Here is a 24,633-nt window from a genome sequence, read left to right on the forward strand (position 1 = left end):
GTTCAAATATTATGCATTAGCGTTAGTTCCAGTTATATTAAAGTTAGTGACATTGTGATCAGAAATACACTTCAGAAGTGCACTATGGTAGCATTCTTTGACACTTTGTCAAATTAAGATTTTTTGTTTCTTACAGACAACAGTTTCACAGCACACACAGTAAGTTTGTACGTAATATTCTGCAGTTGTTTGTAATTCAATTATTGTTTTGTTAAGAAATCAGATAATATCTGATTTGAGTATTTAGAACCATGACATGTATACAAACAAATTCCACAGTCAGACACACTCATCCAGTCATGACCCCAATGGAATAAATACCCACTTCTACTGCACACCCTCACAAGTCTGCATTCGTTCCATAATGGCTGTCTTCCGGGGGCCTCAGATGGATAGACCCCCCCTCTGTGGACCACTATCCAGTCACATGAGCCTCATGAGTGTGCACATCTCCCCCCAGAACAAGACATACAGGCACAATGTGATATCCACCATGGGTGGCATTCATATCTCTCGCTTCAAATCTGCATTGAGGGCAACTGTTCACTATTGGAATCATGTGCAGACTGATAAGTTACCAAGTGAAATAGTAGAATGCAAAATCATGGGGGCTCTTGAACAAGAACAAGTCCGCTCACTTTTCAGTTCTAGCAGAGGTTAAACTAAGTAGAGACAATAAGCTCAGGAAGGGGTCATCAACATGGGCACAGATGCTCTTCTGTTCTCCCTCTCTTCACTTCCCTTCTGCGTTTTTCTCCTCTATACACATGCAGACTCACTGTTCTGTCAACCCGTGATGGATGTCCATTTCACAACTATAAGGATATGAAGACTGGGGATTCCCGTTTCCCAGAGGCTTTGGTGGCTTTGGCGGGAGAGAGGACCTGTGTTACATAAACAAAGCAGAATGCACTTCCTGCCTGCTCAGAGAGAGAGTAAAATCAATGTTTGATCTCTATTCTAAGACAAAACACGGATCATGGAGGAGGACATGGGAAGAGCACGAGTAGTAGAAATGGGGGGGTGGCAGAGGAAAGTCCCTTTCCCTCTCAGAAGCGCCTCCACTTCCTGTGTGTGAGGAGGAAGTCACTTGTAGGGGCATGATCTCATCCTCCGTTACAAGGCACTTCCATCCTGTCAAGCAGTGGTGCTTTGAACCAGCAGCCCGGGAAGGAAAACGGAGGAGTAAGGCATGTGGACACACACACACACACGCGCCTGATTATTAGAGTTGAAAATATACACACCCACACAGCCGGTCTGACAGGAAACAGCGCTGCTTGGAACAAACAAGCACTTCCTGTGTGTACTGGGGACTGTTCACAAAAGGGCCCAATCAAAATCGATTATGTCCTGTCCTCTGCATCATTATCATCATCATTCAAGGGACATTACTGCTCATTTGCTATTAGCCAAAAGGCCTTATTTATATTTACATGCCCCAGCGAGCCCCAAACACTCACAGCGGCCCCCTCCCTGACGGCCTAAGTTTAGACCTGTCTCTCTATCCGGAAGTCCGCTTTTTCCATAAAACTAGCCACTAATTAAAATACATTAGACCTAAATTGCCTCTTTTTCCCTTTCACCCATCATTTTGACAGACAACCCAATATTTAGGTTTTCTCTCTAATTTGTTGTATCCAGGCAGTGAGGCATTCTGGCTCAAGGGGTGGCTGGTTTGTAGTGCCATTAAACTGAGAGATTGCAGGAACAGAACAGCCATTATGTTCCTAGTTCATAGTGCGGTCAACACCAGACATCAACACCAGATCCATAGGATCTGAGGATGGTCACACACTGGGACCAGCTACATAGACATTTTATGTACTAACAGCAGTTGTTTAAGTTTCCACTAAATGATTGATGCTTAAATGATGGATTTATGACAAGCCTAGGGTTAATACTGCTGCTTGTGATGTCATATTTAAGTACCCAGTCAAAGGTTTGTGCACATCTCCACATTCAGTGGTTTTTCAATGTGTCTATTATTTTGTGCATTATATATTTAAGCTACAGTATTTCTGCTTGATTTGTAAGTTTGTAGCTTTTCACAGATTTACAAACTGGTGAAGCAGACATGGACCTGAGTAGGAAGAAGGCAGGCTCACCTGAGGAGTTTCATTGGACCACTAGGTTAGGTTGCGTATTGTAGCTTTGATACTGAAAACATTAAATTACACATAAGGAAGCATGCAGGTAAGTCAAAGAGTTTGACTAAATATGTTATGTTTTTTAAATTTCTCAAAATGTCTCATTTAGACAACTAGATGACAGCTTTGCATTCTAGCTTATATCTTAACCAATTTCCTGATGTGGTGAGCTGGAATCATTTTTATTTAACAGGTGTACAGTGTTGGGCTATTGGGTGGATTTTCTGGACATCCTAATGCCCTCAGGACCATTAGCTGTGTCATGCTGAGGTACTGTGGGTATACGTGGGTAAACAGCTCCATTCGGTCAGCTTAGAAAATATTAAGAATCTTAAAAAGCTTAAGAACCATTCACATCTGCATGTGTGGTTTCCACTGTGAAGCACAGAGCAGGTGGGATGGTGCTGTGGTGTTTTGCTGCTGACGCTTATGGTGATGGATTCAGAGAAAATGTAAGCAGCATGGAAACCACATAATTCTACAGTGAAACATGTGCTTAAAGGGACCATCAAATGTGTTTTAACAGGAAAATTACCCGAAACACACCTATGGGCTATTTAAGCATTGTTGCTTCATAAGAGAGTGATACAGTGCTGTATCACCATCAGCTTACTTAAACCAATCAGACATGGTTTAGATGAGGTGGCCCACAGAAAGGGGGAGAAGAAGCCAACAAGTGTTTGGCAAGCGTAGGAACTCCTTCAAGACTGCACCCCAGGTGAGTACCCTATGCCCTTATTATTGACAGTTAAGAGAAAAGATCGAAATGAATGTAGAAGGAGATGGTTCTTAATTCCACAGAATCATCTGAAAATATACTTTCTACAAAGCTCAGAATGCAATTCCCCTGCATTCGCTAAAATGTACAGATTTACTTATTTTATGCTAGTACATAAGCTGCTAGTCTTGATTGGATTGACTGGAATACTACAGGGTGGAAGATGGCGGATAAAATGAAGAATCATTTAATCCTTATACTCTTCTTTTGCAAAACCACACAATGTCCATTAAGCAAATCCCAAAACCAACTCACACACACCCAAAAGTCACTTTTCAAACAAATGATACCTGTGATACCACTTTGCTGTTTGCGTCCCACCCCCTTTTTTTTCTCTCCATCTGTCCCTCTGCCTTTTTCTCTTTGTGTACATATGTTTGGACCAAGCAGCAGCCTTCTTATCTGAACACACAGCCCCGGTGGATGGCGGGGTAGCCTGGGGAAGCTCAAGTCTGGGTAAACTTTACCTCAACTTTGAAGCTGGCTGTGTGAGTGCTTGTCTTCAGGGCTCCCTGAAGCACTCAGCACCAGTGGCTCTCCAAAGAGGAGGTCAATGGGACAGGTAAACAGGAAGTGCCAGTGCCGTGATTGACAGCCTGTTTAGACACAAAAAGATGGATACTCGGAGAATGCTGACTCACTGACAAATCACTACTCACTAACCGGATTTAGAATAAAGAGGCTGCAGGGCAAAAGGTGGATTTCTTGTCCCTTTACTCACCTACATATCCTGTTTTGAGTTAGTTAAAAAGAGGTAGATAAAAAGTAGATAAAAAGAGGCTGCATCATGAGCTGCATCTACCAAAAGTGAAGGGGCATAAAAAATGTGTGCTGTAAATTCATGTGCATGTCAATATTTGATCTGGTTTCTACTCTTAGGGGGCAAATAATGAATAAAGATTTGAAATGTTTTTGCATTGGAGTTTCCTTGCCAGGGGAAGTTATGTTTTGTGACACATCATTTGTTTTTATTCTGACACAGCAATGAGGATGTTGCTCTCTTTTCCCCACAATTCTGAGTTAATACCTGTAAATATGGCCAACTGGGCAACAGTCTTACTTACTCGCTTACAGGCAGTGAGTGTAAACGTTAGTCTCCAGTACTCCCACCTCATCGTTCCCATGAACCAACGCTGAGGGTGCTCGCAGGCTCGCAGCGGTCTGGGTGGCAGACTGAGGTCTGGGGCTGCAGCTTGCTCACGCTAATCATGTTGATTATTGCGATTACAGACCACTTCCCCCCCTAGTGTTACTGACCTGGATCTGAGAGGAAGTCCAGGTTGCCATAGGCAATCTGTCTTCCTGTTCTCCTCCATCCAAGTCCTCAGCACCCACCCCTCAACCCCCTTATACACCCTTCCTTTCTTTGGTCCACTCAAATACAATTGGTCCCCGGGGTAACTTGGGAATTGTTTCTTCATCCCGTTGCCAAGCAAGTTATAACCAAGAGGTTTACTAGAAGCTCACACACGCACACACTAAATTTCCCTATTCAGACAGCTTCCTCTTCTTCATTAAAGACTGGCAATGGGATAAAGCTTTCCCTGCTACTGTGTGGTCAGCAGGCATGCAGATGTTTTTGCCCTGCTCCTTGCCCATATGTTTATCAGATCACTGTGCTGTTTTATAATCTACATTATGAGCACTGAGCAGATAACAAAGCCTTTGATTTGGTCCCAATTTCCCCTTATCCCCCATGTTAAATTTAGCACAGTGATTACAGAGTGTGATTATGGGTCTCTGCGGCCTTATGTAAATCATGTGGAACCCACACACACAGAGATCCTGCTCAGAAAACATGAGCTCGCAGGGTCAGGCCAAACTGGAATGAAATGTTCAAGGACATAAGAATTTATTAGATGTTACCTTACCTTGCACTCAGGGGTACTAAGGCCATAAGAGTTTGTCTGGGATAGTTCTTATCAGCTCTTGTTTCTGAGTAACCGGTGTCAAAGACATTTCTCATTCCTGGTAACACTTAACTCCCCTGTGTGGTATAATATAGTAGATTTGACCTCATATGTTGGGAACTGAGCCGCAGAATATTACAGTGTTACTGAGGCACAGGCCCATCAGGTCTCAGTGTTAGTGGCACATGGATAACAACTCTCTTAACACCTTAATGAGACAAATTTTATGGTGCCTTCTGACAGACAAAACAGCAAACAAAGGGGAGCAGAAGAAGTCTTGTTTAGCTGTATTTACCCAGGGAGAGTTTGCTGAACTTGCATATTCGCTTTCTGCGACGCCCGCCAGAAAATTCCTACTTAATGGCCGAGTTGCATAATCACAGTCTTCTACCTGAGCAGATCCATCATTCTTTAACAGCGTCAACAGAGGCAGCAAAGAAAAAGGGACAAAGAGGATTTTGGATGTGTTGTCACAACTCGCCAGACAGGAACACCGATATTGATCAATGCTTTAAAGCCCCAGATAACCAGTCACAGCAGTTTCTTGCTTCCTGTAATATTATGGTTAGCAAAAAGGCAAACATATGTGAGGAAAGTCTAACATGCCTTTCCACCACAGCAACCTTAAAGTCTTACTTTACAAAAGTGTCTACACTTTCAGTCATCTGTCTCACACGCTCGTATATTGACCAATCCAGCTGTTTACAAAGCCTGTGTACTTCCATCGTATAAGATACTATTTTCCTTATCCTGCAGAAAACTGTTATGCCAACATGGTCAAGTTTACACAGTACACATAAAAAGGACAGGAGTTACCATAAGTAGACACAATAATGTACATTCATAAGAGTATAACACAAGGTGCAGGTGACTGGGATATATCTTGTTTGTATATATACACTCAGAAAGCATGCGACCACAAGCCAAAGTGTGTTTTTACACTTCAAATATTCTTTCCTTGTTTTCTATGCGCACCCACAGTGAGTGTGTAATGACTCTGAGCACTTCCCGAACACGGCTGCTCAGGCTAGCAGAGCGGATGCTGTTTGGCCTAACAAACACACAAACATCTAAAGTCAGCATGACTTTAGGCTTCTCTTTTCTCACTAAGTGTTCCTTCGGGGTATTTTTCAATACCGAACCTATGTCACAGCTGTGCTAAAAGGTAACTGCTGCTCTGTTCACTTGATTCATTGTGGGACCAGGTACAGCTCACCACAAATAGATGTATTCTGCCAGTACTCATTTCCTCTGTCATTGGTAACAAATTATATGTATTTTCCCCTATGAGCAGAAGAATAAATCATTGCTTGTTAATCAAATACCACATGCTCTTACTGAAAGAGGGACATTTTGGAATGAGGAGTAGGAAGAAGGCGGGCAGCAGTCATACAAAAGCAAAACCCCCAGAGGAAACACTGGCATGACCTCACAGCAGAGGAATGTAAGATGAGGCTTAATTGATTAGAGGACCACATGATGGAGGTCCTGAGGGTTCTGCTGATTGTCAGGAATGCATTCACAAAGACCTTCCATTCTAATAGATTTACATCAATTGACAGCTAAGCATGATCAATGATGACAAGCCATGGTGATCTGCTGGGCCAAGGGTGACTGTAGGAACACTATGGTCAGAGTACTGTTCCTTCTTTTTCCTCCCATTCACCCCACAATGTTTTTCACCAGTTGTGTCTTTCTTTGTGTGCCATCCAAGTGTCTGGCAGCAGGGTGGATGATGTGAGCTAGAGGCTGCAGCAGGTGACATGGCTGTGACTGCTAGATTCACACACAGGCTGAACAGATGGAGCGGGACGACCTGTCTGGCAGATTACCTTGTTGGTGGTCAGACCTGAATCTGATGGCCACTGCTATGCTCACTTCAACACCACCAATCATCCTTTGTGGTGAAAATCAAACATACAAAATGTACACACACACAGAGACACAAAGATGTGTAACTGGGAGCTACACACTTTTTTTCCTTTTGCTCATGTATCTTGCATGAGTTATTTATATCCCTGGCTTTTAGTTTGACCTCTAAAAACATCAGAGCACAACTTCAAAACAAAGTGTCTAAATATAAACTCTTTTGCATAAGTTGTCACTTGAGAGATCTGCTTTGATGCCACTGGACTTGACATTTTCATGCTTAGAACAATGCTTTTTTTCCCATTACTTGATATGGCAGGCTGTCCGATTTCTTCAGGCTTTCTTAAGAGAAGGCTCCTGGGAGAATGAAGTGGGAGGAAGGCGGGGAGGGAGGAGGAGAGGAGGAGAAAGAGGAGGAGGCTGCCACATGCCTGTCAATACTCCACTCAAAGCCAACTCTCCAGAGAAGGGCAGGGGGGCCGAGGGAGCATCACAATGACAACCCCTGGACCCCCCAAAAAAGCAGGACTTCAAAGGTGGAGAGGCATCCCATTCAGTGAGTGGGAGACCACCTCCTGCAGTCATTTACATCTCATTAGGACATAACTGCTTTTTAGCAACTCAACGTTTAAACACACACAAGCAAAGACACACACACATTCCACAATGCAAAGATTGGTATGTACCAATGAACAAAAATGATATCAGTGGTATGATTTCCCATTTTATGGTCTTGCATGAATCTTTTTACAAACATTAGAGACAAATCATTTTTTGTCCAATTAACCACATTTATCCACGTATTACACATCAGTATGGCATGTTTCATAACTTCATTTGTGAGGCTTTTTTAACTTTTCTCAAGCTGCATAAAATTACATTTCACTGCCTACACGATGCAGTTTATATGTAATCAAATAACAGGTTTGATTTCTAATTAGCATACACTTGGTGAGATTTCTTTGGCATGTCTTGTTCCCTCTAGTCTATTTTAAATCGTTACAAATTTGATGAGCACATATCAGAAGCTGAAATTAATTATTTGTTGACTCTCTGCTCTGCGCATTCATTGACTCAAAACAGAATAAAGGGATCCAGCAATAAATGTTTACACCTGTGCTTTTTAATACAAATACTAATAATTAGAATGTCAGTATCAGTTTGGTTACAAACTCTCTGTCTTTTCCCATCTTGCCCTTGTATCTCAAAAAAATGTTTCGTTGTTTCTTACCGACTTATCCATTTTTGCTTGCTTTGTATCTCACTCCAAAGTCCCTTTGGATAAATTGTTTGCCAATTGGCTCAATGCAAATGTGAAATTTTAAAGTTATTTGTATTCTGAGTTACTTTTTTTTTGTTTGTTTGTTTTTTTGTTTTTTACTTGGTGATTTAAACTCACTTTATTTCAGAAGAAAATATTAGCACTCCTCTACACTGACCACTGTAATGTTTTTTTTTTTTTTTTACAGATTTGGGCAAAGACTATAATATGATTAATATAATTAGCAAATCAATTATGATGTATTATTAAAAAAGTTAAGCCTTTGTTAATCTTCTGGGGGAAACAGTAATTCAAGTAATTAAAATTAATCCTATTTAAATCTGCTAAAATTAAAAGAATGCTATAATTATAATTCAGTGATCGTTTAATCTATGCAGTACATTGGTATGGCTTCTTTTACTTAAGTAAAAGACCATAGATACTTCTTCCATCACCAACTACTATGACCACACAGCTGTACCTTCTCACATAAATCTACACAGTGTAGACATACCGATTTTTACACACACCCACACACACTTGAAGAAATTTGGGCCATGCATGTGTCAACAGATGTGGCACATCTTAAGGGCTAAAATTATTAGCGGAACCTGGACCTTTGAATAACACAAGAGAGTCCAGCACAGGAGGAAAGAATCACTCATCGCACAGACAAATGGATCCTTTGCCCACTGAGAGCTTGATGCTGTTGAAACAGCCATTCTTCTGGACTGCTTACTTCCTGTTTAGGCCAGAGTTCAGCAAATCACCAGTGATATCATTTAAACGGTGCCAACAGACCCACTTCCAGTCAACACAAACATTCACCTCAAATTTATGGTCTTGGTTTCCTTTTCTTGGCCTCTTGAGCAAATTATTATTGTTGCTGCATTGAATGAACTTCTCTTCTCTGTTCTCTTCTTCTCTTCTCCCCTCTTTGACCCTTTCCCAATACTCGTAATTCACGCTAATCTGACTGGAGCGGACTGACAGGACAGAGCATGTTTGCAGGAAGTGAAACCTACCATTTTCTTTCTCCTCCAAACTGCACATTGATGATGTCAAGGGTGATATATTGACCAGGAGGCTTGGAAGCCCAGCCCTCAAAGAGGAATGCATTTTAGACATATGCATACATGCACATACAAATGCACACACAGACAGACACACTGAAGGCTTCTCTTGCCAGAGGTGTTGAAATGCTTGTAAGTCCTGAAATGCCAGTTGAGACACTGAGCTCCTCTTTTACACACCGTGCAGTCAGAGACAAGAGAGCTGACAAATGGATGCGTTGAAACATATTAACCAGCTCCTTTTGTGAGCAGACAAACATTTAGTCTGGCTAATGACCCCTGAGGATCAAAACAAATGCCAAGAGATAAAGATGGGTCGAGGAAGGAGGAGGGGAATGCAAAAGAGAGCTCATTGACCTCCAGGAGGGTTTTCCAGAGTTCACTAGGGCCAAGGGTTTGTTTGGTTCTGTGGGTTATGTGTATAAGAACATATGCAGATAAAAGTTGGAGGAAGTGAATTTATTTAATACCACCCTCATGTTAGATGAGGGTGGTGTTAGGAAATATACAGCCCTTGCATGTGTCCTCGGGAGGCTGCATATGTGGGGTGAAGACAAATCCAAACGGAGACTTTGGATATCACAATCTCAATCAGTGTTCATCACAATAAACAAGTCACCTAACATAGCGCTATCTCACTCCCTTTCCTCGCCTCAAACCTGCACAAGGTCTCTATCTCTCGCCAGTTATCATGCTGTTGATATTATGCTTATACAAACTCCATTATGTCTTATCTTTTGTCTGTGCTCCTCCCACAACTAACCAACAGCTGCACTAACCAGTCGGGGAAGGGGGTTCACCTGCACGGACAGGAAACATGTGTCACTTGTACATTTGCTCCAAGTCTGACTATTTGTTATCTCTCAACTGAAAATACGTTAACATACAGTCTATTTGAATACCGGGATGTGAGCCTGTAGTTGTCAAAGTGCAGTTTTTTGAAAAAGAAAGTCTCATTTGTATGATATCCATAAAAAAATGTTTGTACAATGACTAGTTTTTTTATTTACAACATATTTTACCATAAACTTCTAACTAATATCCTGAATTTATCCATCAGACACAAATCATAATTATCCTCCCTTTGTGATCATATTTGTTTTACATCTTCCTTGTTGTTTTTATCTCTTGTTTGATCTCAACCCACTCCAGAGATAAATATCTGGCTCTGTAGCAGCTAAGTGTTCACCATTAACTGCGTGTTCACATGTATAGTTACAAATTTGCCAGGGTTTGCCTCCAGTGGGGTCTGTTATGCTGAGCTCAAGTTTCTACTTGAGTCCTGATAACATAATTGCACATCATCTTAAACACACATCATTACAAATCAGGGCACCACGAAAATTTTTTGTTAAGAAATTCTCCTTGCTGGGTAGTAAAAGTGGAATTTCTTCTTCAGTTTCTCCAGATTCCCGCGTGGGTTGTAGCTGAACTACGTCATAGCGTATCTGCATCAGTTTCCACATGAAATGAAAAATTAAAGAAACAGTTTACTCAAAGAAAATCTGAATCATAGCTGCTGTTGTTAAGCATGATGGATCGTTTTATTGCTTGCTAACTAGCTATTGATCTTCATTTGTGGCAGACACAGTTGAGCATGATAGAGACACAGACAGACAGGTAGAGCTAAATTATCTAAGTCTTTGCATATTAGAGTAGCTTTTATTTAACAGGCTGTGGCTCTCCTGTCTGTGTAACTGACCCCCAAACCAACATCAGTCAAATAAGGTTTCCTTTCTCTGATTCATGTCCCTACAAACTCACCAAAGCCCCCATTTCTCTTGCAAAGAGCAACAATAGGCCTGTAAAGCTGTCAAGGCAAAACTGAATTTACGTGCGACACTTTAACAGTCGGGCTAAACGTTTCTCCCATGGCGAGTCAGGAGAGGTTTTTAAATATGGGTGGAGAAGGAAGCAAAAGGAGCCTACAGTGTTTTCTTGTAATATTGTGTACAGCTGAGGCTGGAAAAGCCAGCAGAGAAGCTTTCTCTTTCATGCGTTACAAGTAAACTGGTTACTCCAAGAAATCAGGTTACGCTATAGCAGTTTTCAGGGAAGTGGTTAAAAATATGCTATACAGTAAACTAGTTAGTGTACATTTACATATGCAGAATATAAAACAAATAATACTCCTCTACTTAATATTTAATTTGGTTTACCTGAATGTTAGGAAATGATCCTACTGAAAGCTGATTGTAACCAGGTTACATTTCAATGCAGACATTATGATCAAGTTAATCATGTTGCTAGTGCACACTGATCATCACTGATGCTGACTTCCAGTTGATGTTCAGAATTTATAATCATGTGCACCTTCAGGGCCAAGCTCACTGATTGATGGTCTTAAAATGATCCATAACATGTACTGAGATCCATGCTACAAGCATGATGTCCTCCCATTCTACACTATATCGGTGTAGCTGGTCAGACCAATGGATACAGTATTTGGAAATCACAAAAATGCTCCCAGAATGGCAAAATTCTATTTAGTCTATTGTCAAAGCACTGTATATGTTCTGCCACCTCATTATCTGTTTGCGTGCATATCACTTCCCATCTCACACACAGCAGATACCTGGTTACCATCTGCATGAAATTTCTTAACGCGTTCTTCATCCAGTCCACTTGTAGGCAACTGCATTTCTTCCAGTTAATGTGCCTGGCACTACCTTAAAGAGAACCTACAATAAAAACCCACAGAGCAAGCCTGTATCCTGGCTCATGCTGCAATTTGATATACAGTAGCTACATGAGGTTAAAATGTTATAACTGAGGAAATATATCCAAGTAAATTAGTTTTCCTGCCAAATGGGCCATCCATTGTCGTAATATATTCATGTACTTCCTATATATAAAAACATATTTCCCAAGAAGAATGAGCTCCTACATCCACATTCACTGTTTTGACAAAGGAAGGCTTAACCTGGGTTGGAATGAATTGCACCACAGATCCTAGCAGTAATAAACAGAAACATTACTCAAGTGGAAAAAGTGATGTTTATGTGCTCCATGAATCATCTGATTTGCCGGTTTAATTGTACAGGTAGACCTGTAGGCATACTTAAGACACAGTTTGAGTTTGAGGGCAAGATCAAACAAGACAGACTACACTGCCTGTTTCACACAGGCACACTTCTGGCACTCTCAAAATCCAATACCATGAGGCCAAAACACTTCCTAAAACAAGTTTATTCTTCCCAAAATAGATATTGTGGGAAAAAGTTGCCTAAATATAGACATGGGAAAACAGTTTCTTTCTGTGCATATTTGTCACAATGGTTTACATTCAAAATAACTTTATAACCACTGAAATGCATTTTTGCTGGTGTTCACTGAGGAATTGTCATTAAGCACTTGTATAAACTCCTCAGGGTTTTGTTGCTACTCGCTCCTCTCTCTCTACAAGGCTAGGCCCTCTTGCAAAATATTGAAATCATTTTTTGGCAGCAGCATTAAAAATAAATAGCTTCTTTTTACCTGACTCATCGGCTGAGTCCCATGCACAGTGAGATTAAATACAGTAGGTCCAGAATACAAACCAGATGAAAACCCGGTACTGTGTTGATGCAGCATATCTCTTACCTAGTTAAAAACACATTAAATGTTAACTCCAATTTTAAAAAATTCCCCCACAGAAAAAAACATGATGCAAGATGTAAAACCAGAACTGACTAATGTTTGAATAGGTCAGTGTTAAGTGGCTTTAAGGATAACATTAACGCCTGATTTAGTTTGGGGTGAGGTGAAGGTGAAGCGGGTGAGGAAGTGGTTGTAGGCTCCACCGAGTCAAGGTGGAAGCGGGAGCTAAAATGTAATGATGTGGATCGTGGACAAACACGGCCTCTTGCTGGAGTTGGTTTGTTTGAGGAGAAGATGTCACGGTGGAATCTGGCTGGACATGATTAAAGGAGAGGAGCGTTAATGCCTTATGCAGACTGAGAGAATACTGTGCAGCTCTTTGGGCTGCTACTGTTAAAACCAGCTCACGATGTTCTACAGGGATATATGAACATGTATGGACCAAAGTATGAAGCTGCTACATTCTGGAAACTTACTGTCATTGTGGTGTTGTAAAATGTTTGGTTCTGCTCGATTTGTATTCAACTAATTATATTAAAATACAAGTCCACATACGATTTTTTTAAGAAATAACAGAATAATGTATAAGATATTGTTTTTCAGGATTTGATTATAATTTTCTGATTTTTTGATTATAATTTTATAAGTTTCTGTTTGTGTGTGACAAATGTATTATCAACTAAAACCACTTTTTCGGATCCTTATAATCCATTTGGCCTCTGTAATTGACAGGATACACAAATTACACAAATAACAAGCAAGAGATTTTTGAGCTGCTGCCGCACTCCTTCTGAGTTGTTGAAGTGAAAACTGTCCACAGAATATACACTTAAAATTCACTTGAATACTGTAAACACACTTACATCTAAGTAACAAAACAACAAACACAGCTGTGTGTTTTCAGTAGCTCCTCTGGAATGTAAATCCCCCCCACTGTAAACAAAAAAAAAATACTTGCTTTTGGCTGTTGTAATTATTCTACTTTAATACAGATTTAATATGACAATGTAAATCTATGAGCCAATCAGACGTTTCCTTACCAATCGTTTTTTTCCTTATTTGCTGTTTCTTGAAAGGTTAGGCAAATTTTGTTTGATGATGTCATTAGTGATGTCACATAAGTGCCTGTGAAGCTTTTGCCTTTGAGGTTTGCCTAGTCAGTTGTCAGGGAAACAATGTTTTGTTTATTGGAGCTAACTGATGGATGTGGACTACAAGGTATTTTGGGACAGGACAACAAGGCAGTAGTGGAAAGGTGAGGGTGCAGATGTGAAGGTACACGGTTTCTTTCCGTTTTCTGTGGAGATTATTGGCGATCATCTCAACCTTTCTGTGGAAATACTTTATCAGCTTAATTGTGGTAAGTGGAATTCAGTAGAGGTTTAGTGTTTGTCATACAACGACTTCTGGAGTGGATAACTGTTGGACCACTGGACACGAGTAAGCCTACCTCTAAAATATATAAGCTGCATAATGCATAGATCTACTAAATATAGAGCACTGATTATTGTCTGTTTACATAGTATAGAAAGTATGATATTATCAGTTTAGTATTTTTGAAGCCTGCTTTGCATCTTCTTGTCTATTTCGTCTTTTAAAGTTTAACCTAAGTTTCACACACGTTCAGTATTGCTGTTTCGTGCAAAACATTACTGTACCATACCACAAACAGCCTTCTTAACACACTCTGACAGACAGCACCTGCACCATGTGCAGATTTTGATTATTTTACTGATCACAAGTCACGTCAGGTGATGTGATGACCACATGTGTACATTGCATTTATTCAGGTCAGCCGAATCTCTGAATGTTTACTATATGACATCAGTAATAACCTACACCCCAGCCATCACACACACACACACACGCAGGCATATGCTTGACTTTGCACTGTCCACTGTGGGGTGACTTATGAGCCTTTTATCAAAACTGGCCTAATTGCTTAACCATCCATGTTCCAGTCCAGTGGTGAGTGGTGGGCAGGAGACTGGGAATGTCATGACTGACATAAAAACAACAGACACCAGCAATGTCCCACTTCTGATTCCTACTTCTGACAAGATGGCCTCTCTCTACATCGCTATGCCTACTTTTTTATGGGTATTGGTTGTCGCACAGGTTGTCGCACTGTGAGCAGGGCTCTCTTCGAAGGAGATTAGCGCGATATTAAGCCATAATAATATGAATCTAATCATTTGTAGACAGTTAGGGTGTGTGTGTTTTCCATTTATTTAATTGTGTATGTGTGGGTAGGGAATGGAAACAAATCAGCCATAACCAGTCATAATGGCCATAGCAACATCTGGGCAATTTCAGTGCAAATCACTGAGAGAACAGAGTGTGTGAACGCACTCTTCCTTTTCTGCAAATGTGTTTCCCTCAACGTCAAAGCACATCATAACGGCAAAAAGCCAGTGCTGCCCTATCCATCTGCTTATTGTCCTAAGTGTTTACTCTGCAGCTCCACAGAAAACAAGCAGCAGCCTCCCTGTCTTCACCCCATTTGCACTGGACAAAAAAACAACTTTCCCTACTGTTGTTACTCCCACTCGCTGCCCTGGTTCACAGCAGAGGAAGCTGCTGCTCCTGTTGATGCTGAAGGGTCAGAGCTGAACTGTAGTTTGAGAAAAAGTAAAAAGAGAGGACGGACAAGAGCCCGTGGGGAGTTTTTGACTCCCAGACCATCTCCTCATATCCTGGGAGCTGGTTAAAAATCCCAGGGAACTCCCGGCTATTCCTAATCTGTGGACAAACAGCTGCACATTCTCACTTTTCACTAGTTGTAGTCATTTGAACTCAACTCCAACTAATGGGAAACAAATCCTAGTATCTCTTTGTGCAGGGACTGCAAGGCAAGTCTGCTTCTCTTATGAAGGGGCATTGAATTTCGATAAGGTAAATCTACTTATTTGGTCATTACTATAAGCTGTGGGGTGTGCTCACTTTTAACTGGGAAATACGTCTGCAACAATGAAATTAGTCTATTGTAGTTTTTTACAAATGCACCCTGAAATAAAAACGGTATTTATGGCCCATTGTCTGCCTGAAAATTAGTGGAAGCTGTCTATCATCTTCTCAGAACGGGTGTTCAATCGGAATCCGGTTTTACCTTTAAAAACTAAACAAAAAAAAAAACAAATAAATATCAGACACTGTGTGTGTCTGAGACTGTGTGTATAATTACAGATGCGCCATTCCTCAAGGCCTTCATTAGAAAATGGAATGGGAATGACTCCAGGCTAAAACCACCGCTTGCTGTTATGTAACATGCTCTTCTCGATCCTGCAGTTTCCCTGAGACAGTTGAAAACCGCTCGCTCCATTACCAAGGAAATCCTGATCCTTACAGCCAAAGAAATGTTTTTTTTCCTTTTCTTTATTTTTTCTTTTTTTTTGTTTACAATTTGTAATGTTTTATTTTTTGTTGTTTTTTTTTTTTTGAAAGATCGACCCTGCCTTTGTCTGTCTGGGTCGCTGAGTTGTGTGATTGTGTAGCGCGCATCTGCTGCTGTTCCACGTTTGTCCATGTGAGGGTGCAGCGACTCTTACTTGGTCTGGGACGCTGGTGACCCCCCCCCCTACGGACAAAAGACAAAATGATACTGAGAGCTCTACAGAACGAGGGGATGGTAAGAGGGTTTGAAGAGCAGGAAAACATCTCTACACATCATTTTCGATCCATGCCCATCGGGTTTATGCATAAGAAACAGTTGCACTGAAATTTCATGGACGACATGAAAACAAATTATGTTTCAAAAATTGGATTTTACAATAGCCTATCAAATTTTGCCTAGAATGTCAGGATTTGCTATTTATTCTTAAAATATTCCCTAAACTACTTCCACAAAGCGACAAAGATTATTACAGATGAATATTTAATGTAAAAAGTGTTGGTGGTTTACAATCTGCGCTCGGGTCCACAGTAGCATGCAGCCTGCCGCAGTGCCTTTGCGCAACCTGAACAAGACGATTCTGTGTTTGACATCCAAGTGATGTGCAGAGAGGACAGAGAGTGTGCATGATGCTTTCAAGAATACCGATATTTCTTTATGTCCCCCCCCCTCCCCTCCCCTCCCCTCCCCTCCCCCCGTATTCCTTTCCTTCATGCTCTTTCTCGCCCCTTAAGATTGTATTGCTTTCGCTCTTGCTCGCAATGTTTGGCTATTTTCTCGATTCACCTTGAAAGAAGGCTCCCAGCCAGTCAGTCTCCCGGGCGCATCAAACCCCAATCCCGACTGGACTGTACCACCCCCACCCCCTTGCCCGGGAGGGAGGAGTCTGCTTTCCTCCTGTAGAACTGAGTGTATAACACTGAGCAGCCAGCCACAATGTGTGTCAGAGGACTGTCTGTGCTCCCAAAGTAGATGACTGCTCCAAAACTAGAGCCTGTATTACTGACTGCGAGATACGAGAAAAATTGCTCCGCACGTTATCATCCCGAGTCAGGACGAGGAGAGCATCTTCTCATTTTTAGCTGGTAAAAACAGAAGCGCGTTTTTACCATCATCTTCTCACGTTTTTCCACGCTGAACAAAATGTCTCTTAGATTTGATTGTTGTCATTCCAGTTACTTTGTTCTGTAAACATAGCTCTTTGTGTCCTAAACACGTTTTCTAGCTTGTTCAGTGACTGTTGATCCAGTGTGTCGGTTCGCACTGTTTGTGCGTCACGGTCACATTTACGCACATTCTCCTGTGAGATTTGTGTGTTTTTTTTTTAAACCCCATACTGTGTGTGTGTGGGCTTTGACTCATAATGCAGATTTCAGGTGTGACAGAATGTGCAGGGAATGGGGGAGACGCTCTTTCACGCTGTAGACTAAAGTACCTTTTGTTCCTTCACAGGTTTGTCGTTTGTTGGATAGAATGCCGGCGATCATAGGTAAAAACTCCGATTTGGAGTTTGACTCATTACAACCATGTTTTTACCCGGATGAGGACGACTTCTACTATTGTGGTCCCGACTCTGCGCCACCGGGGGAGGACATCTGGAAGAAATTCGAATTGTTGCCCACTCCGCCCCTCTCCCCGAGCAGAGCGGCGCTACCGGGGGATCCGGCGACTGCCTCCCCGGAAGCAGACCCCCTAAGCTTCGGCTTAGGGGACCCTCTGGACTGGGCTTCCGAGCTGTTTCTCCTGCCCGAGGACGATATCTGGGGGGCATCCGATGATGGGGACCTGTTCGGCTCCGCTTTGGATACTAACCCCAACAGCATCATTATTCAGGACTGTATGTGGAGTGGCTTCTCCGCCAGGGAAAAGCTGGAGCGGGTGGTCACGGAGAAACTCGGCAAGGCCATTTCCACGGCCACAGCTGGCAGCAGGAATGCGTGCGTCAAGGCGCCGGAGGTGGTGAGCCGCAGCTCGATGTCAGAGTGCGTGGACCCGGCGGTAGTGTTCCCCTTCCCGGTCCACAAGAAAAACGGCAGCAGGGAGTCAGCTGGGAGCGTTAACACATCCTCAACTGACGGGAGCCCTGCCAGTGACTCTGGTAAGATTCTGAAGATGAGATAAAACCATTTGTATCAGTGTGTAGGTCAATGTTATTATTATTATTATCATCCCAACTTAACCCGAGTGACTGGAGCTTGTTCATATGACTGGCCCAGAATCGGATTACCTAGTTCCCTTACACACACATACACACACACTTACAAACACAGTGGAGTAGTGACACACTGAACGAGGTTTATGTAATCAGCGGGCTCTTCATCCGGCAGATGGCAGTAAAATGGGGAATTGTGTGCCTTACTGAACTCAGTTGGCATCTGAGTCAAACAAAAACACACAACGCATACACACACAGTGCAGCCAGAGCGGGAGGGGAAGATGCAAAGGTGCAAAATTATGTGCTGAGCTAATGAAATAAACGGTTTCATTGCGCACGGATGAATAAACACACTGGATGAGAAACCGATACATACACAATTTCAAACGGTGTGTACAAACTGTCCCGTGGCTTGTAATAATTATTACTATACTTGGCACTGAAAATCAGGGGTTACACTATGGCACGAGCAACGATACAATACAATCTTAGTCATGTTTTTCAATTTTCTGTTAAGGATTAATGTGGATGTAATTATGTGTTTAGAGTAGGAAATGGGTGATGCGCGTATTTAATCGCCGTAAGACTTAATCACCATCTATTACTGCCCATGAGTTCCCTAAACAAACACTTACGAGTTCTTATCAGAGTGTTTTTGCTGTGAAACAGTAGTACAAAGGCCTCCAGCTTGGCACAGAGGCCAGACTCAGCCAGTCTTGCCAAACACCTCCTCCAGCGCGAAGAAAAGAGGACGGAGGAGGGCCCTGGCTGCTGCTTTTTGGGGGGGGGGGGGGGGGGGGTGACGGCTTTGAACAAGCGCTCCATCTCGACAGCTGTCTCCCTGGCGCTGCTCCAGCTCCGAGGCTTAAAAAAAAGGTGGTGGTCCGATCGCCTACCGCCCCACCAACCTGCGCACAGTTTCGCTCCAGTGGCCTTCCGCCGCTCGCAGCTTTAAGGCGCCCTTTTAATGTCGCACACGTACTTTCCTTTCCTCATCAAAAAGACATACTTAAAATCTTGCAGTGTGACACAGGCCTATTAAAAAAGGTTTTGCATGGGAACGAAGGACCCCAACAGCTCTAAAAACAAAACAAAAAACTAAACAATCACCTGTACCAACTCCAGATGTAAAGCCATGAAATAACATAATTTAAATAATAAGGTGTAAGGGAAGATGCCTAAATTGTGCTATGCTTTATTTCTAAATTTGTGCTATTTTAATTCCCCAGACAGAAATGTTCTGTTATGTTCTCTATTTATACCCCCCCAGCGCCAATAAATGAGCCAAGAGTGAAACACAAAACAGCTAAATCCCAGCCTCACATGTGGCAAAAGCAGCCACGCCCCCTCACCCACACAGCTGTGCTCAGCTTTGTTTTGATGGCAGCACCACACACACTGTGTGTGTGTGTGTGTGAGTGTGTTCATAATTTTAAGACAGAATCCTGCTGCAAGTGTCTGAAGTGGGTTACTGTAAGCTGTAAAATGCTACACTCTTCAGATGCTCCTGAGCTGATAATGAGAGTCATTATCACAAAGGCATTTTAACTGGGCCTCACACTCTTCCTCATGATTGGCAACTTCCTCTCATCATCAAAGGCGCCAGTCGATGATAAGTCTCAGCTGCTCAGCTCGATTTCAGCATAGGTATTAAAATGAAGAGCTCGGCTGGGAAAGAAATGAGATTTCTCTCTTCATCAGGGGTCCCTATCGCGCACTGTCAGTGGGTCTGGAGCTGCGCTGATAGACTGAAGGCTTCAGACTAAAACTGTCTCATCTCACTGGAGAAGATTAAGAGAAGTTTCGAAGGGGTAGCGAGACTGAAAGGCAGAAATCCGGCCCGTCTGCTCAGCACTGAGACTGAACGTGTCAACACCTGCAGAGTAGATTACTTAAGGAGTGACTGACACTAAGCATTAAAAGGTTTCTGCTTATGCAAACAGCATTGAGCAATGTTCTCGCTCCCACGCACACTCTCTCTTGATCTCACTCAAAGGTCTACAAACTCAAATGCCTGTCACTTGCTGGTGCACATTTATGACATAGTGGGAATACTTGGTATGTCAGAGCAATTGAGTCACTCACATTCTGTTTTTTTTTTCCTCAGAGGAGGACGATGATGAGGAGGACGAAGAGGAAGAAGAAGAAGAGGAGGACGATGAAGAGGAAGAAGAGGAGGAGGAGGAGATTGATGTGGTTACAGTAGAGAAGAGGCGCTCCACAACCAACAAGGCATCACCTATGGCAACAGGCACCGTCACAATCTCTGTGCATCCCAAAAGTCAGGACGCAAGGGGAACCAGCTCAGGGTCTGGCGTGATGAGTCGCTTCATCGGCCGAGCTCCTCAAGAGCTGATCCTGAAGAGAAGCTCAGTCCACCAGCAGCAACACAACTACGCAGCACCCTCACCGTACACTTCAGATGACGACCCCGCCCCTCCTCCAAAGAAACAAAGGATATCAGATGCCCCACGACCTCCCACCAGAACCATCTCGTCATGCTCCTCGTCTTCCTCTACGTCCTGCAGCTTGGTCACATCGGCAACACGGAGCAAGCGCAGCACCAGCGGAGACAGCAGCCCACGGGGCAGCTCTGACTCAGAGGACAGTGAACGCCGGCGTAACCACAACATCCTGGAGCGCCAGCGCCGGAACGACTTGCGATCCAGCTTCCTAACGCTGCGTGACCACGTGCCAGAGCTGGCGCACAACGAAAAGGCAGCTAAGGTCCTGATTCTTAAGAAGGCCACTGAGTATGTGAGCTCCCTGGAAACGGAGGAGATGAGGCTCCAGCAGGAGAAAGACAGGCTCCAGGCCCGCAGGCAGCAGCTGATGCGCAGGCTGGAGCAGGCAAGGACTCGCTAACAGACAACCGCTACATCACAGAAACACTTACAAATACCCTGGATCACCCCCTCCTGTCCCAGCCTAGACTGTCTGGACCACAGTTAAATACACATACAAACATAGGCCTATACACTTAAGCACAACACATAGGCCTGCATATCTGTTGTTTAGTGCACAGACAAACAGAACATCTCAGAGGACATTATCTTCAGGTGCTGACACACACACAGAAACCACACACACACACACACCTGGAGGAGGAGGTGAGGGTGGGGTGCTGGAGGGATGCTCGGACTTTCACTGCCGCCACTTTTTTTGCACATTTGTTGACGTTAAGAATGTTTAGGGTTTACTTTTTCAATCCAGTCACATTGAGGAAAGATGAAAAGAGAAAGGAAAGGGGAAGGACAGAGGACATAGATGTTTGGTCTTCCCTTCCTCTGGTTTTTATATCATTTCTATTTGTATCTTGTTTTGTTTAGTTTTTTTTTGTTTTTTTTTTCTACTCACTGTGACACCAGCCTGGAATCGAGTGATTCCCACATGGACAGGTGTTAGAGGGCACTTTGGAGAGTTCACACACAATAAGCCTTCACCACTGCAAAACTGAAGAGACGACAACTAAGACATTATGGGTCACATAAACAATGCCACTACAGGTTCTCTTTCTCTCACTCCTCTCACAGTGGTGCTCAAGCCAAGTCAGTGGATGTATAACTGTGCACCTTGCTAGCCGACACTTTTGTATATAACAATAGAGTACAGAGAAAATACACTCCGATCTGCCTTGTTTTGTAATACATTTTGTCTTGGGTTTTTTTTATACATGTCAGGAAGCTGCCAATAACTAGACTGGAAGTTTATATACCTTTCAAAGTACTGTAAGGCCTCAATTTTTGAGAGTCATGAAACTTTGTAATATAACAATATATTGTTTTTTTTCCTTCTCTTTTTCTTTGCATTGTACCATATTACTAATTCTACACACCTTTATGCTTTTAGTGTGAACCTGATACATACTAAATTTGATACTTATATTTTCGTATGAAAATGAGTTTTCAGTAGATATCACTTTATCTAATTTTTTCTTCTCCTTCAAATAATTCTTTTGTACAGCAAATGTGTTCTATCCTCATGTACCTGGCCTTTTTCTTTCTTCCTCTTTTGTTTATATTTGTAACTATTGGGTGCATAAAACTGGGTAAACGGATATAAGATGTTTGTTTTTTGTTTTTTTTGTTTTTTTTTTCATTTTTAAAATGTACATTTAGTGCTGCAACTCATAGCACTTTGAAATACCTCATTTTGGAAAATAAATAGACATCATAAAATCCTAATATTTGGATCTTTTATTGTCTCTAAACTCCAAACTTGACCTTGAACCCCTTCACCCTCTCATATACATGTTTCTCTTAATTTTCCTATTTACCATCACATCTCCATATTTGATTTTCCTGATCTCACAGACTCAGCCTGACAAAGAAATAAAAAGTGTCTTCTGAATTATCTCTGTCTCAACACCCTGCGGGTACCTCCTCTTCTGTGGCCTCTCACACTTATGCACACACCTACACACTTCAAGTGCACCGGAGCACACACATACACACACACACACTCCTCTCTCAATTTTCCTCTCTCAGCAACACAGCTCTTCCTACTACATTGTTCAGACTGTTGCCATAGAAACTGGAGCAGCTGCTCAGCGGCAGACACCAAGAGTGAGTCTTTTATTTGTCTGTTAGTAGTCTGTGTATTTCTGCCTGCATGTGTGTGTGCGTATGAATGCAAATGTCTGTATGTGTGTCTACCTTTTGTCCCAGTCTGTGTGTGGCCCGGGCGCCTGATATCTCCAGTGTTGTGCGCTCCCTGCCACGATGCCAGGACAAGGCTGGATACTGTTTACCAACATCAGCCACATGGCTCTGGCCTCCTCCGCCCCTCTCTCCTCCTTCCCTCTGTGCCTCCAGTGCCGGGCTTTAGCCCAAATATGTGCCACTCAGGACTCTGGCCAGCCCTTCTCTGGAGATGGTTGAAAGAGAAATCTGTTGCCATGGTCTGAGTAGCCATTCAGCACGACAGTGTGTTCACAGGAGGAAAGAGAAAGAGACATGCCGAGAAGGGTATTAACAGGACATCAAAACACACATTGTTGATGATTTTGATTAATCCTCTTTATCTAAGAAAGCAATGACTGCAAACTGCATATGACAGGATGACCATTTCTTTATCATCAAAACCAATTCATTACTCAGCGGATGCCTCTTACTGTATCAAGATTAATCATTAATGTATTGCTACCAAGACCTCTTCATCCCAAGAACCATGATCGAAATGATCCAGAGGTGGATTTACTATGTGAGAATGTAGGCTATATGAAGACCAACGACTTTGTTTTGGAGTTGAGACTGCCTATGACTGAGCCTCTCAGTGTGGTAGTGGAACTAGTGGATTACATAACAGGGTTGTGGTGGGTCCGGTGTCTGTGTGTACACTTACTGTATGTGTGTGTGTGTGTCCTGTCTTTGTGTGTGTGTGTGCATGCATGTCCTCTCGTAGGACTTCCCCTCACCATCTGCCTAATGGCTTATCCTGCTTGGTTATAGGATAAAAACAAGTTCATGGACAACAACATCACGAAGAGAAATTGGAGCCAAAAAAAACAGCCAAACACAGAGGCAGTTTGCCTCAGACAGTAATAAGAGAGGTGAAATTTAATACAAAATCTAGCACACAGACACACACACACAGTAAAAATGACCACATTCCCAGCAACACACCCTGTCTTGAACCAGCATAAAATTGTACACCTCTCAGCAATGTGCATGCGCACACACAGCATTACATGCTTCTTCTTCAACCCCCAAACTCATATGCTCTCACGCTTCAACAACAGTTAAGCCATCTACTCTCTGAAATGAGGCTAATTGTTTTAGAGCGGAGCTGACATTCAGGGAGTAGCCATCTCCTGTGTTAAACAGACATATGGCCACGGCTTTTCCCTGATTAATACCCATTATCCCTCTGCCCACTGACTGCCTGGCTGGAGCTTCCCAGACACACACGACACAGCTCTAATGGGCTTATGCCCCACAGATGTACATTAAAGCTATACAAGAAATAATGTTTGTGTTTTTCACCTGTCATCTATTTTGATGTCTTCATTGCCATCGTCATTAACTGATAACACTTGCCACAACATTCCTATTTTCCTGTTGGACACCAGATCTGTATTCAACATGTTAACCTTCCCATATGGAGGACACAATGGCTGCTGTGTGTGTCCATACAAGTGTGTGTGTGTGCCTGCAATGTGCCCAGCCTCTGCACAAAGGCATGCCCGTCACCCATGCACCACACTGCGCCCTGTTTGTCAAAAGCCTTACTATCAGAGGGGTGTGTGTGTGTGTGTGTGTGTGTGTGTGTAAGGGAGGTGACACCATCTGTTGTTGGGTGCAGTGTGGTCGCAGGTGCTTAGAAATGGTGCGTGTTGGGGTTGTGGTAGGTAGAGTGGCTGAGCTCACATACAGGCAGGGTATCAAGGGGTATTGGGGCAGAAAACGTGGGGCAGTTCCTCAAGGGAACACGCAGCCCTTGCTAAGTAATATGCAGCTCTGACAAAA

At 42.7% G+C, this 24,633-nt stretch overlaps 1 protein-coding gene across 1 annotated transcript; it reads left to right on the top strand.

The window, feature by feature from the left end:
• Positions 1–16,932: 16,932 nt before the first annotated feature.
• mycn (MYCN proto-oncogene, bHLH transcription factor) lies at positions 16,933–22,350 on the top strand. The gene is made up of 3 exons (XM_067482447.1): positions 16,933–17,096; positions 17,464–18,109; positions 20,274–22,350. The coding sequence occupies exons 2-3, from the start codon at positions 17,485–17,487 to the stop codon at positions 21,029–21,031; spliced, it is 1,383 nt and encodes a 460-aa protein (XP_067338548.1). The 5' UTR covers positions 16,933–17,096; positions 17,464–17,484; the 3' UTR covers positions 21,032–22,350.
• Positions 22,351–24,633: the final 2,283 nt, after the last annotated feature.

Source organism: Channa argus, chromosome 17 (genome assembly GCF_033026475.1).
Source record: "Channa argus isolate prfri chromosome 17, Channa argus male v1.0, whole genome shotgun sequence".
NCBI lineage: Eukaryota > Metazoa > Chordata > Actinopteri > Anabantiformes > Channidae > Channa > Channa argus.